Below are 15,082 nucleotides of genomic sequence, written 5' to 3'. Positions count from 1 at the left end.
TTTTCTGACAGGATGGACACGATATGGACAAAATCCTCCCGTACGACTTGAATGACTGTCTCCAGACCCGAGAGAACAACTCGGCTCCCTGTTCCGTTCAGTTCTTTGGCCTCCTTGTCGAAACTGCTGAAGAAAGGGAGCCAATTATTGCTGACTGCAGCAGTCATTTCCACGTGCTGATACCTAGCAACTGTACTGCAAGTTCAGCAGCTTGTTTTATGACTGTAGAAGCAGCTTCCAGAGTCTGAAGTATCCCTGTTATGGATCAGGCCAGAAAAAACAACCTGCCACTAATTCAAGAGATAACAGACACTGGGGTTTCCAGAGCTGCTGTGGTGCCCAAACCCCGTTGATTCTGAGGGGAAAGTTAATGCAGCATATTCTGTTGTTTGCTGCTTGAGCTGCCTCTGTACTTCACAAACATAACAAAACACAACCTCTGCTACAACTGAATACACAAATCAGCAGGTTGTCAATCAGTATTTATGGCACAGGAAAAGGCCAAGGCACACCAGAGCAGGTATGAGAGCACCTACTCACTCAGAGGCAAGCAGAGAACAAAAGTTTTCAGTAAACTGGTTCCAGACATACCGAACCCCTGCTCTCTGCAGCAAGCACAAGCATGTACAGCCTCCTGATACCCAGCTTCCACAACGTGGGTATATTTACCTGCGTTGGACAGTCGAGGACGATGCCAGCCGTGAAATCAAACGAGTGGGATTTCTGGCCTACAGGCTGTAACTAGAAAGACAGACAAAAACCCCCCCGATTTTGTAACCGTGTCTGCTCATCTTACATTTGTATAACAACTCTAATCCAAAAGAATCTAAATATACCTTTCAAATTTATATAAAACTGCCTGTATTTACAGACCTTGATTTACCTAAGGCTGAAATGCATCTACTTCTCAGAAAGAACAGGACAACTGTGTAACAAAACAGCAACTCTAGAAAGAAGCTTAAAATGGGAAGTGGAAAGCTACACTGGATCAGTTTAAACTCCTGGAGGATTTTGGCAGGCACATGAAGTACCTTGGAATTTCGCCAGAAGGCAAGGTCGTAAACTCTCTTCTCTTGCATAAAAGACAAGTCACTAAGAGTCCCTCAATTTTTATAGCTAAGCTGCATGATGGCATCTCCACAAAAGGCTGTTTATGCATAGAAGATTAAACCAAATTTAATTAGAGGTACTGCTTGATGATTGCAAGCAATCATGTCAGCTGTTAAGACATCACCCTGAACTGTACAGAAGTTACCATCCAGGATCTGAGATACCGCCTCTGACTGCATGCGTACTCCTACTGCACTGCAATGCTAAGTAAAATGAGTTTGCTTAAGCAATCTTTAACAACACATTTTTTATTGAGCTTTACTAATTTCCAAAGGTAGTAAAACTAAACTGAATTAAAGCCACTTTAATTCCTAATGAGACATTCACAACACAGGGATTTAAAACAAACTTCTAAGTAATCCATTTTAAATTGACATATGCAGTTACAATTCTTTATTTGGTGGTTTCCCACATCAGTTCATAGAAACATCAGCCTTATTGAATACTGTCCTGCCTTTCATGGCAATGGGTGAAGTAGGCTTGAAGTTGCTCAGCTGAAATCACAAATGACTGTGATCACGCACTTACAACACCCCTCTCCTCCCCACACACTTTAAGAAGAAAAAGATTCTAGGCCGAGAGCAGCATCAGAAATTTGAGGGTATCTGACTAGTAAAGAAGAAACAAGCACAAGGTCAGCGTTATCCAGGCCTTCATTGCCATGTTTTTTACAGAGATTATTTTAATGGTAGTCAGGTCTAGGTAAAGACCACAATATATGCAGAGCCTGTCACCTTACCACAGCATTCCAGAGTGCTTTGGCAAGCTGAGAATGGCCTTTCTGGCTTGGATGGAAGCAGTCAGGTGAAAAGTAGGAGACATCTGGATGCCCATCCTACAAAGGAAAGCGTAAAGGACATCTGAGTGCAGAATAATCCACACAGCTCCAACTTGGGGTTGCTGAGGCCACATCAGAGCCAGTGATGGGAGGTTCGTGCTATTTGTTCTTGCTGCTCCACTGCGGAAAGTCTCATGATTTCCTGGTGATACAAAGTGTACTTCAGCAGGTCCATGAGCTACCAGAAACGCTTAACTAGAGATCCTTATGTGCATCCAAGGGCAGATCCACCCAGAAGTAGCAAACCCACCATTTTCAGTTATGTGTCTAGTCTCTTTGGGTTCTGCAATAAAGACGTGTTCCTCTCCTCAGCACATCATCAGAACTGGCACCAGTTCTGGCACAGGCACCACTACACTCTGCAGTACCTTTACATGGTAACAAGCATGTTACAGATGCTTTACCAGAAGGAAGAGAGCCCATCTGCTTTTTCACAGCTGTGTCAGTTCTGCAGGTTTGAAAGGAGCAAGAAGCAAGTCAGTGTTTGAGCGATGGCAGCCAGGCTGACTGAGTACACCAGTACAGTCTCCTTTCTGAGCAAAGCTGTACTTAGTACAGATACTGGAGCATCTGAAGGAAATGGAGTTTGGAAATTTAAATATCTTGGCTTTCATGCGAGTATTGAGATGAGAGACAGTTTAGGTCACAGATGACTGAAACAACATTTTTTTGGTCAGAGCAGTCCTTCCTCAAAACTTGAGCAGGTTTTGATTCAGTGTGTTTGGGCTAGCTTATTAGAAGACTACTACCAACATTTGCAATTTACTACTGATCTTTTGCCAAGTTTAGAGGAAGAGTTTTCAGTTCAGGAACATCTGAATATTGTGTGAGATAAGAAGAAAAAAACCAGCATCCTGAACTTTCTTAAAATCTGGACTAATGCTTATGAGACTATAAAAAAGTTCAGAAACATTTTGCTGCTTCTGCTTTAATTTCTGTGTTCCCTACCTCAGTACCAAAACCTCTAGCAATAACTTTTCACAGGCACCAGCTTCACAAACAAACAAACACACACAACACCCCCCCCCCCAAATAAAATAAAATAAAATAAATCAAAATAAAATAAAATAAATCAAAGCCTGGTTTTCCTGGGAAGCTTTCAGCCAGTTTTTGAAATTTGTCTGTAACAACATCTGAACGTTTCAAACTCATCACTAGCTATTGCCAGCATTTTCAGGAACACTCTGGTTCAATTATACCAGAGCAATTCCTGCTCAATATTTTGCCCCATCTGCTCTTAGTTCCAGGTGAGATGAGGAAGTGCAGATGTGTGTGAAAATTAGCAAACGGAGTTTCAGTTTCAGAGAAGGTTTGGGTCATTTCCTAGATTTATCGTTTACTGAGACTTACCATTCAAGGTACTGAAATATAATTGCCAATAACAGGAAAAAGGGCTCATAAAACTACTATTTCCACAAGATCATATGTAAACTTCTCTTTCTGTCAGACACAGAAGAATGAGTTATGAGTCATGAAAAGGAGGTGATGCTGTAGTCTCTAGTGAGCAATGCAGCTATGTTGCTTTAAGAACTGTAACTTAATAGCACTGTCTTTTATTAATCATGTTATATTTTCAGAAAGAAAAATATTTATGTACCCTTGAGAACATACACAAACCAACCTCTTAATTCAGGTTTTGATTCATTTTCCAAAACAGTAATTCATATTGACAGCACAATATGTAAAACAAAGAACTGCTAACTATATGAAGAAATCTGATGTACTATACCAAAACCCAACAAGTTCTAATAAGAAAAGCACAGAACAAGCTGAAACTATTTTGCATATAGTCTCTACAGGTTAGATACCCACAGTTAGTCCTTTGCATGCAGAAGTCTCTTTAGACCATACCTGACCAAGAGGAATCGTGATATTTTGGAGGAAAGGCTGGATGATCACTGTGAAATTTTCATGAGTATCGTATCTGCCAGACTCCACTAGTCTCCAAATGCCAAGCTGCGAGAAACAAAAAAACAACCACCAATAATCCATCAACATCTCTGCATCATAACTGGTTTTTATTTTCTTTTGAGAGCCCGAGAATCGGAAGAAAGCTTTTACTTCTTAACTGAAATAGCTACAGATGTTGGCAAAAGGTGAGCCTTGCAAAGTGGCCAAGAAGGCTGGAACACAATACGATAATTGTCTGTGGGGAACAGGGTTTCGGTGACTAAACTCCCACCTATCCCTCTGTACTAGAAAACAAAATTTTTTCTGAAGAGCTTTGCTGCTGGTTTTGGTCATATGGTGTTTTGGATAGCACCAAATTACCTCCTGCTTAGCTCATAGGGCCCATCTGGGGTAAAATATTGCTGTGATATGTTGCTTGGTAATCAAGAGCTCACCTTAACTGGAAATAACTGCACCACTCTTGATAAACATACCTGGTAAGCTCTGGTGGCTTCCCTCACCATCGTTACATTTGGTGAGTTTTCTTCTCCTGTGAGAACACAACTACACAGATAACTGTGTAGGGAGAGGTTAGAGGAGAAAACAGGAATAGAGAGAGTTAGAGACCTGAGAATGCAGAAGTCACCCTTTGCCACCAATGCCCATATGGCATGGGAGGAACAAGGAAACCCGTACAGTCATGTTTCTGTGAAAATGTCTTATCGTCCTTGCCATCGTTCATCATTTCAACCCTCCGTCTTATTTTCTGCCTCACATGAATGATACTACTCTAAATCAATTTGGTTTCACCCCCAGGTATATCAGTGATGTACACTGTAGTACGAGAGTGTGTCCCATTCATTACATCCTGGCATCCAAAGGCCCTGCAGCCTGACAGAGGTGCATGTCAGTCCCTCTGGAACTAGAAAACAGATCTTTGAAATGTACTGGCTGCATTACCTCCGAGCTGACACCTTTCCAATCAACAATTCTTTTTGCATTCCCAAGGCACAGAATTTGTCCCTGCCTGGAGGGTCAGCAAAGAATGCAAATTACCCATTGCAATAAAGCCTCTGAAACAGGAGAAACCTGTCTACTCTGCAAATACTTCGCATTCCCTCAAAAGGCCTGAAAATCCAAATGCTTGTGGACTTCAACCCCACCTTGAGGAACCCTGTATCAATAACTTTAACCCAAGCTCATTGAGGTGTACATTATATATCACAGGAAACCTTACAGTTCTAGACATGGACAAAACACACAGGTCCTCTGACAACACTTAGATCAAAGCCAAGAGAAGGCAATGCCATCAGGCAGGGTGATGTCAGCACTGCGTGGAATGTACGTAGGACTGTAGTGCTACCTTTGAACATCAGTTCAAATGATGACAGAAGTGTGGAATAAGAACATGCTTTATCATCATGGACAGTAAGCTCAGGTACAAAAGGAAGTCAAACAAGCCTTACTCTGCCATGTAAGTGGGGCACTGAACTTGAGTATCCACAAACAACTGTCTCAGAGGGAAGAGGTCCATCACTTCAACCAGACTCACTAGAGCTTTTGGAACCTGAAAGGTAAGTCAGACTTGAGCTTAGAAGGAAGTGGTTACGCAGCCCACAGTGCATTTATTTTACCCCAAAGTCCAGCCATTTGACACCCCTTCCCCTTCTCCATTGTTGAAAGGGGAGGGGGGAAGCAACAAAAGACCCCCACCAAACTCCCCCAACTCAGCTTTTGATTCTTTTCCAACATCATGATCCAGTGTTACTGTCTGTCATTTCAGACTGCATCTCACTACTCACAGATAGAAAAGACAAAAGAAAATGTTTTTGTAGAAGTCAATGGAATATGTTTGGTACCACAATGGAAAAAAAACCCAAATCAAACAAACAGAAGAGCTAGCACCAGTCAGTCGTGTACCAGTACAAGCTAGAATGCCAGGACAATTTCACAGCACTTGCCTGCTTGTGCAGAATATCAAGAGTTTCTTGAATCCTTCTGGTGAAATTCACAGCTGAGTAGTGATCCTGACAGAAACAGAAGAGATTACTGCTAAATGGAGAGACAAGGTATTTTGGTTGGGAGGCTGGTGAATCACATTCATTCACTTCCTTTTCTGCCATACAACACTGTGGTCAGTAGAATGTTCTTGCTTCTTTCTAGAGACCAGGGATTTTAAGCATATCAATTAATCTAAAATGTAGGAAGACTCGGTGAAATTTTGGAATTAAAATAAACCTTGTTAAGTAGCAGTACATTTAACCCAAATCCACTGGGTCCTTCATGTAAAGACGCAGGAAGGAACTCAATCTGAATGCGTGCTGAACAGCATAAACCAAGCAGCCATAGGCGTGCTCACAGCCAGCTGATAAGCTCTCGTAAAATTAGGTGAAATCATTGCTAGTCAAGGTCATAGCTATAAATAAAGCTATAAAACTTGGCAGCAGCAGCAAAGATGCCTAGCGAGGCTCCTGCAGAAGCAGCAAATTTCTCAAGCACAAGGGGTTGCAGGAGAATTGAAAATGCTCACAAGAAGTTAGCATATTAAAGGCAAGAGAGTAAGAGCTGGCAGAGAAAGGTGGCCTCTCCCTGCCACCTGCCCACTCAACTCCCATGATCTCCTTATGGCAGCCCTAAAGGCTTCTCCACAGCCAGAGAAGCATAAAATTCAAATGATATTGAGCACTGCAGCAACTTCCCTCATACATACCTCACCTGTTCCTAGCACCTCCCTACACTGTGAGTTACGGGGTGATGACAATTGTAGGATTGGACTAGTCGTAGTTCAAAGCAGTATAATTCTTTCTTGGATGTCTAGAGAGGCCATTCTAGCAGTAGACCAGTTACCACATCAAAGGAGTGAAGCTTGTCTTCCCTTCCACATTTTGCTCATGGTCAAAAGACCATGAGCAAAGACAGTGGTTCTTACCCTGGAGTAAGCCAGAGAGAACATAACCATCCTACTCTGTTGCTGGTAACTATTTTTATATCAGGGCACTGTCAGCAGCAACCAGCATCAAAACACACAGCAGCACATATAACTCATGCTATGTCTGTGAAGGCTCTGAAGATCCATGGATTTCCCTTGACGTGTTTCTACGCTGACATCACAGTCCCACTACAGTTTCAGTTAACCAGTTCTACTACTCACAGGGTCTTTGCAATAGTTGCACAGATCGTTGCCTCCAATATGCACCGTTATGAGCTTCCAGTCAGCACTGAAGTCAATTCTCTGTGCAATAAAGAAAATAACGAGCCTGAATTTCTTTGACTTTGTGATATGCACGTGGTATCATTGCAGGTGGATCTATCATGTGACGCAACACCTGTTTCTTTTCATGCTGTAAGATTAAAGGAGTCCCAGACAACTTACAGGATCATTTTTCATTAGCCTCAGGAGATTTCTTGCTTGGGCTGGTAAGTGCCTGTGAAGAAGGACAACTAGTGAGTGAAAGAAACACCCTTATGGGGAGATCAACATTAATGCTCTTCAGACGCCTTAAATCGAGTTGTCAGATATCAGAAGGGTTGAGTGAGGAGACAGTACAATCCTCATGTTGCCATGATCAAATTACACGTTCACATCTTTGTGGAAAGTCAACATCAAATTGAACTTGAATACTGATTTTACTCAAGCTCAGTAATTAATCTGGAACCATAAGTTTAGCTTCTATTACAGTGCTTAGCACCTAAAACAGCTGAAAAGCCAGACACAGCAACATGTTTGTAAGCAGATGGCCTGTTTAGAACTAGGCTGCTATCACTCTGTTCCTCGTGGACTAAAACAACAAGGGAATCGCAAGTCCCAATATTTAACTGACCTCTTGAGCAACGTTTGTGCATAAACCACAGCTCATCCCCCTGCAGAGCTGAAGCGTTCCAGAGTTCACTGTGCACACCTCCGTCATTTCTGTAGCCTGCATCCAGAGTCAATGCTTAATTTTCAATTATGTAAAACAGCTCTGTGCACACTAGCTTTCCAGGGTAATTAAAAACCCAAGAAACTTTCAAGATTACTCAGGCAAGTTAAGATAACAGTCTTGCATTTTCCAATAGCCAGGTAAGCGCTCTCCGTCTCTTTTTTGTATACACACACACATATATATATATATATATATAAACTGCCGTGAATTTTGAGTTACCTAGGCTGAACATTTCAACCTTGTTTGACTGCCCTGACACGTTGATCCTCAAATATGCATAGAAAAGAGAATGTGGTTGGAAAGCTTTGGCCTTCCAGGCAGCTCTGTAGTATGGTATGAGCTGCAACTCCCTCCAGGCTCTTGTTAGAAACGCTTCACGGACTGTCTGTCATTTCTGGAAGCATATCAGCTGACATTAATAAGCATGACAGTTGTTTTGTATGGCAACCGGAGCTTAGCTCTCCTTTGCAACGCTGCATTTACTGTAGGAACAGGAGATCTCTCTCACCACCCTCCTCCAACTGGATACTGATCTAACACTAACGGAAGAGTATTTACTGGGGAAGGAGCCCTGTCATACACCTACTTGTGACATAGATGCTGTATGCATTTAATAATTCTGTTCACCATTACCCTTGTCCAATGTCATAGCCTACTTACTTATATCCCAAAGCTATCACAAGCCACAAAGTGGTCACAATTTCCTTCTGTTCTTACTGTGGAAAGCCCTAAGCTAGGGCATTGACTTCAATATTGATCCAGAGGAAAACACCACTTATTGAGCCAACAGTCTGCACCACCTTCGATTTCTCACACAGTCACTGAAGTGCTGATGCATCCTGAGCCAACGCAGTCAGTAAGATCTAACAACATCTTGAATGAAGCAGTGCCAGCAATCACCCATCCTTGAGCTGCAGTTTCCACCAAATTTAGATGTTGACCAACAGAAACAGTTTGCTAATGGGAAATACAGATGTTCGCGGTTCCTGTCACATGTTCTCTCCACTCAGTCTTAAATTCTTAACCTCCTTTTTTTCACGTGAAATCAGAGAGCTCAGCCAGGCTCTGCTTCAGCAACATGCTTCAGATCTATCCTTAACTCCAGCATGTACGTAAGCACTTTGGCAATGAATGCAGATAGGCTTAGGAACGTTTTGCTGAATGAGACCTGCATTGCTACGCTGCCATCAAGTTCACTAGAGAGCTCTTCAAAGCAGCCACTGGTTTCATTTTAAGAAACCTTTACACCTGGTTTCCAAAAGCTGGTGAGGGTGTAGAACTACCTGATTTCAGAAAGGTCCCAGCACCTCTGGAAAGCAGTTTCCAGATTAGCACCCCAAAGTGAGACGGGCCAGGTAACAATTCTGAAATACCAGCATTATCTAGTGGACCCTTTTTGCCCTCTGAATCATAGGAAAACGGATACTTTTGGCTGATGAAGAATAAATGCTGGATTGCGTAATCATTCCAGGCCCAAATACCTAAAGCAGGAGAAACATTTCCTTATGTTGCAATACATTTCAGTATTCAACTAGGATGCATTCATCTTCTCAGATGCATCAGGAGCCACAATGTGACAGAACAGAACCCCAAAAGAAGTATCTCAAAGTTCAGGGATATTAGTGTGGTAGTTTACAGGACTTTACTTTGCACACCTTTCTACAGAGAGTTATGAGACAGAGAAACAACAGAAGACTAGCAGAATTCTGGGACAATTGTTGTCTGCATCTCCTTGCCGAGCATTTACAAAACATGGTTGCAGAACATAGGTAGCTCCACTTCATCATGTTTATCCAGTCCAGCTGGGTTTGGGAAGAGATAAGCTTGCATGGGAAGAGATAAGACTAATTGGTATAGATAAAGTAGACAATTTTTCATCAGACTAACATCCATCAACTCATTTCATACAGCTAACAAATAACTATTGAATAGTAATGCCTCAGTTGCTACTGATACAAACAGCTTTAAGTCATATTGGTGACTTAACAGGTTGTGTATCCTGTTTCAAGTCCTCCCACCACTCCAAAAAGCCTGTTTAGGATTTAACTGATACAAAATACAAGACAGGCACCTATCTCATTCTTTCCTATAACAAGCAAAAGCTGAAGCTAATCTGGATATATGCTGCATATAGAAGTATGTTAATAAATTCTCATTAATGGCTGAATCAGAGCCATAATCCTTGCACATGTTTCACTGGCATACGCAGATACATTCAGTCATCATTAGGAAACAAAATCCCTTCTCTCAGGTATGGGGGGCTGGAGGCTATATCAGAGCACCTAGCAGACTATTTCTGTCAGGAAATCCAAGCATTTACTGAGATTGCTAGTGTAAGTCAGAAGTTACTCAAGGCCCACAGGAGAACAATAAAAATACCTGATAAATCCTAACAACCTTTGCTTAGATACAGCAAACTCAAACACCTCACTTGGCTTCTGAACTTCACTTCCAAGATCTCTTTGGAAGTAAGAGGAATTTTTCCTTAAACAAACAAACAAATTAAGGTCTGGGTACTATCAGCTAACATTCTCAAATCCAGGCATGGTCTGCCAGAATCTGTGCCCAAACTATGACTGAATTCCAGCAGCCATCTGTTTTGTTAATTAAACAACACTGACTCTTTCAACAAGAAGCCAGGGATTTCTAGGATAAGCAGTATAGCAAAGCTCAACTCATGCAGCCTCCCAGGTGTGACTAAAAGCACAGAGCCAAATTCAGATGACTGCAAGACATCACAATCCCTAGGTCTGCAATGCACCAAAACCTATATATGACCATCAGCAATTCTCCTTTCTTCAGATTCCAGACTGCGGCTGGTTTTTTTTCCTCTCTCTTGACCACTCTTGCTTGCTTATCCAGAAGCCTGAGGCCAGAATTATGGAAGACTTCATCTAGTTTTTCTCGTAGTATGTCTTTACCAATTCACTACATGCTCATTTTCTGAAAATGTCCATGCTCTCAGAGATTTATTGACACATAAATAGATAAATGAATAGATGTTGAAGGAGAAGAGTAGAGACCACCACCACCAAACAGTTTCTGCCAGTTTCTTGTTTGTGGATTTCACAACCAGGACTGTTGGCTTCATTTGAAAGTTCAGCTGTGAAATAAGCCCATACATTTAACAGGTTTTGAGCCAATTTTCAACTCTAACTAGACTGGTTTTGCTTGCTGTTCAGAGCAAGTTGTGACAGCACATGAGACAGTTGAAAGGGAATTAGACGAAGCATGCATCACCTGCAAATGTAAAACAAAAAGCTACGTACTCAGCCTGTGCTCCAGGAACTGCCTGGTTAAGGAATGCATTCGAATCATTCTCATTCCCGGTGCCGGTCGAATAGCCCACGATCGTAACATTGAACTCTCGAAAGATGTCTGAAAAAGAAAGATGGCAATGAAGGGACAATGCCTACATCTGCTCCCTGCCTACAGGGACTGGCACACACCAGCACTGCCACGGTTTTGCTCTCTGGCAGCACAGCGCAGCTGCTGCAGCCTCCACTCAACTACTTGCATCCAGCGAGCAGTGGCGAGAGGGACCACCAGCCGGCAGCAAGTCAGACAGCAGCGTGCTTGCTGTGCCCTGCGCGGTCACCCGTGGGTAAGATGAGCAGAGTTGAGGACTACTGTGTGCAGTTCTCTCTCATGTTGTAGTCATTAAAGCCTAAAATAAAATCCTCAGTCATATGATGGTGACTTCATGAAGAGAGCCTGAAGGGGCCTTCAGCCCAGCAGGAGCTCATTTTCAGCTAGAGGATCTGGGTCTACTTCATGGCTGTGCAAAATCTCATACTACTGACAAATGTGAAGCAGAAAGCCTCAGATGCATGGTTCTGACGAAATCCCACCACGTTCTCCATTACCTCCATAGTAGTTTCCAAAAGGAAGTTGACAGAGTAGTTCGCAGCTGATAGCAAAAATGCTTACATTGTAAACTATAAAAGCCACCTTAATCTCAAAGACTGAATTTAACCACACTTTAATGAAGGTTTTGTCAAATGTAATAGCATCAAGTGAATCAACTAATTACTTATTCTAATTATATTCTTGTTACATTCTGCTTATAATAAATGGTCAACACACAGAAGGACAGTTTACTGGCCCTCTTCAGATAGAAGTTTATTATTGCAGCTGATGCATACTGAAACTCCAGTGGCTTTACATTAACAATAGACAGCTACGAGAAGTTGCATGCTTCAGTGAAGAGAAAGTTAAAATTATTCCCTTCAGGTTACACATATGAGTAGTCAGCTTTAGTTGCCAAAGAAGTCTACTCTATGCAAATGTCTCTTTTTGGAAAAAGCGGTGGTGGAATAATTATTAAAAGCAAATGTTAATTGCATCACAAGTATGGACATAGCAAACTTATTTAGAAATTCAAATAACACTCACCAAGCAATTGAGAAGGGAGAGGGAAAAGAAGGAAGGGAATTTCTAGCTGCTTCTCAGCTTCACTGACGAAGCCAACTTTTTATTCATTAGTCCTAGGATATTGTTTCTTTGAAAGGTAGTTCTTGTTAATTACTCTAAAACAGCTTTGAGATACTTAAGAGCTCTCTGTAAACATATCAGAAACGAGCCCATTCCCTCTCTTCGATCTTGCCAATTAGATCTAGCAAAGCATTTACTTACTAGGTAGAGTTGTCACGTTCTCTAATGACGCATCTCCTCCAATACTAAAATGAGAAAGAGAAATCCCAGTCACTCAACTCTTAGCTGGACACAGACAATAACCAAAGTGAAAACCTACCACACGTCATGAGAAAAAGCAAAGGGTGATTCATTTGGTAACTATCAATCTATCAGATTACGTGGGGAGGACAGAAGTGGAAGTGCTATTGGGGAGAATGGCTGAGGTTTCAGTGGTAAAGATGCTTGTTAGAAGATTTAATGATCTTGTAGCTGTATGGGGGTATAGTCAATCATGATGCAATGGCAGAAAAACGCCTGGGATAGCTACGTACTGGAACGATCGAGCCCTAAAATACTGCAGATTAGAAGGTTGACTCCGAGGCCAGTTCCAGCCTCATGAAGCCACTCTAAGGCAGCACCAAACAGCCAGCCCCTGGGTGACAAGGGAGCTGCAGCAGTGGCTCCTCAGTCTCTTCTGCTGCTTCCTGCACAGGGGTATGTTTATGTTCTCTCCAGCTTTTCAATTGGTGGGACACACTCCAGCTTATGGAGAGGGTTTAGGACAGCACAGAACTGCTTCAGTCAATGTCAACCGAGCTACGTCGTCACACCAAAAAAATTTAGTCTTTTACGACTGTGTGCTGCATGTGGTAAAAGTTCTCCAGTTAAACAGTTTTCCATGGTGCTACAAAAAGTTCAGAAATAGCAAACTTTAAGAAGACATCCCAAAAGCAACCAGTTCTGACGTGTTTGTTCCAGTGATTTTTCCTCCAATGTTGTCGATTTCCAACTTGCAACCCCACCAAAAAAATACAAACTGTCACAAGCAGCCAAAGATGAAAGCATGAGAGAAGTCAAAAAGGCTAGCTTGAAATCCATTGCTGAAACCATTTCCTGTGAAGCCACCTTTATGACAAATCCTGGATCCTGATACATCTTGACAAGAAGTGCTAGCCTGAGAAGCAACTTTTTTTTTCAACTTTCTGAGAGCTGAAAGCCCCAAAACATGTGGAAGAGAAGAATATTCTTTACAGGAGAGAATACACATCTCCTCATCACCTTGGCTGAAGGCTTACCTCCAAGACAGTCCCCGGTATTCGGTGTCCAAATCCAGGAGATTGTCTGAGGCAACTCCTGTACCAGCCTGGAAATTATTTTTTTATTAACCAAATGAAATTAAAGCGCAATTACTGATACAATAGTCATTCATACATAGTCATTTTATTTACTTTTGACTGCATCTCTTCAAAAGCTTTACAAGGCATCTGGCTTTTCCCCAACCTTCCTCCTGAAGAATGCATCAATAACTTTCATAATTATTTATGAGCATCATATTGTAAATGACGCACAAAATATATGATGGAGCCATGGAACAAAGGCTTTCTTCTCATGGGTCTAGATGAGCTGAATAACTCATTTACGGTTGCATTACTCAAGAATGATGAAAACATCTCAAACACACACATAAAACTTTGTGGCTAATGATAAGAAACACTATATGAACTCAACAGAGAAAACAAACATACCTCAGAGACAAGCACCATAATACCTTTACACTGATTTGAAAAGTATTATGCTAAATGGAGAGACTTCTAGTAGTACTAGAGCAAGGAGGAAAGCACTCTGTACACTTTAGCCTGAAGAAAGAGGCAAGCTAGCAACCACATCCCTCCTAAAACAACACCAGAATTCAGAAGCAGAGTGCCTGCCAGCTGTGATACTAGAGTTTCATGCTAAATTCGGGTACGGGGTAGTACTTCAGTACAGCACAAAACCAGGCAGACTATTTTTTGCTGCTTCAGATTAAACCACAATACTACGTTTTCTCCTATGTATTAGCTTTATTGAATTAATGGAAGACTGGTGTTCAGAATAACTATGCACGGGCCAAGTGCAGCTCTGAGACAGCAATGCACCACTGCACTTTCTATGAAAGCAGATTTTATTCTCAGTTTCTACAGACTATACTTAGAAGCAGAAACACGTGCGTGGTCCTGGATATTATAATATGGTGCCGTGGCTTAGCCCCACTTGGCAACCAAGCATCACACAGCTGCTTGCTCACCCTCCCCCCCAGTGGGATGGGGGAGAGAATCTGAAGAGCAGAAGCAAGAAGACTTGTGAGTTGAGATAAGAACAGTTTAATAACTTAAATAAAATAAAATAAAAATAATAATAATAATAATAAATTGTAATGAAAAGGAAAACAACAAAAGAGAGAGAGAGGAACAAAACCCAAGGGGAAAAAAAAAAAAAAAAGTGACGCAACCACTCACCACCCACCCACCGATGCCCAGCCAGTCCCCGAGTAGCAATCACTGCTCCCCAGCCAACTCCCCCATTTATATACTGAGAATGGCATCATACGGTATGGAATAGCCCGTTGGCTAGTGTGGGTCAGCTGTCCTGGCTGTGCTCTGTCCCAGCTTCTTGTGCAGAGCATGGGAAGCTGAAAAGTCCTTGGCTGGTGTAAGCACTACTTAGCAACAACTAAAACATCAGTGTGTTATCAACATTATTCTCATACTAAATCCAAAACACAGCACTATACCAGCTACTAGGAAGAAAATTAACTCCATCTCAGCCAAAACCAGGACATATGGCAACCACAGCTATATACAGAATATCTTTCATTTGTCAATATTGCAGGTTTGCATTCAAATGCTTCTATTTATTTCAGTAGCCT

General features: G+C 41.9%; 1 protein-coding gene across 1 annotated transcript in view; it reads right to left on the bottom strand.

The window, feature by feature from the left end:
• The window catches only part of PLB1 (phospholipase B1), a 78,980-nt gene that overhangs the window by 24,282 nt on the left and 39,616 nt on the right, over positions 1-15,082 (bottom strand). The window contains exons 31-41 of the mRNA XM_075497187.1: positions 13,473-13,540; positions 12,397-12,440; positions 11,031-11,139; positions 7,212-7,263; positions 6,990-7,070; positions 5,800-5,865; positions 5,305-5,405; positions 4,333-4,414; positions 3,800-3,904; positions 1,850-1,945; positions 670-741 (exon numbers count right to left, since the gene is read on the bottom strand). Of these exons, the coding sequence (XP_075353302.1) occupies positions 670-741; positions 1,850-1,945; positions 3,800-3,904; positions 4,333-4,414; positions 5,305-5,405; positions 5,800-5,865; positions 6,990-7,070; positions 7,212-7,263; positions 11,031-11,139; positions 12,397-12,440; positions 13,473-13,540 (876 nt within the window). The remainder of the gene's footprint in view (positions 1-669; positions 742-1,849; positions 1,946-3,799; positions 3,905-4,332; positions 4,415-5,304; positions 5,406-5,799; positions 5,866-6,989; positions 7,071-7,211; positions 7,264-11,030; positions 11,140-12,396; positions 12,441-13,472; positions 13,541-15,082) is intronic.

This window comes from Mycteria americana, chromosome 3 (assembly GCF_035582795.1).
Source record: "Mycteria americana isolate JAX WOST 10 ecotype Jacksonville Zoo and Gardens chromosome 3, USCA_MyAme_1.0, whole genome shotgun sequence".
Taxonomy (NCBI): domain Eukaryota; kingdom Metazoa; phylum Chordata; class Aves; order Ciconiiformes; family Ciconiidae; genus Mycteria; species Mycteria americana.
The sequence above is the reverse complement of the archived record's forward strand: the minus strand, read 5'-3'. Positions and strand labels throughout refer to the sequence as shown.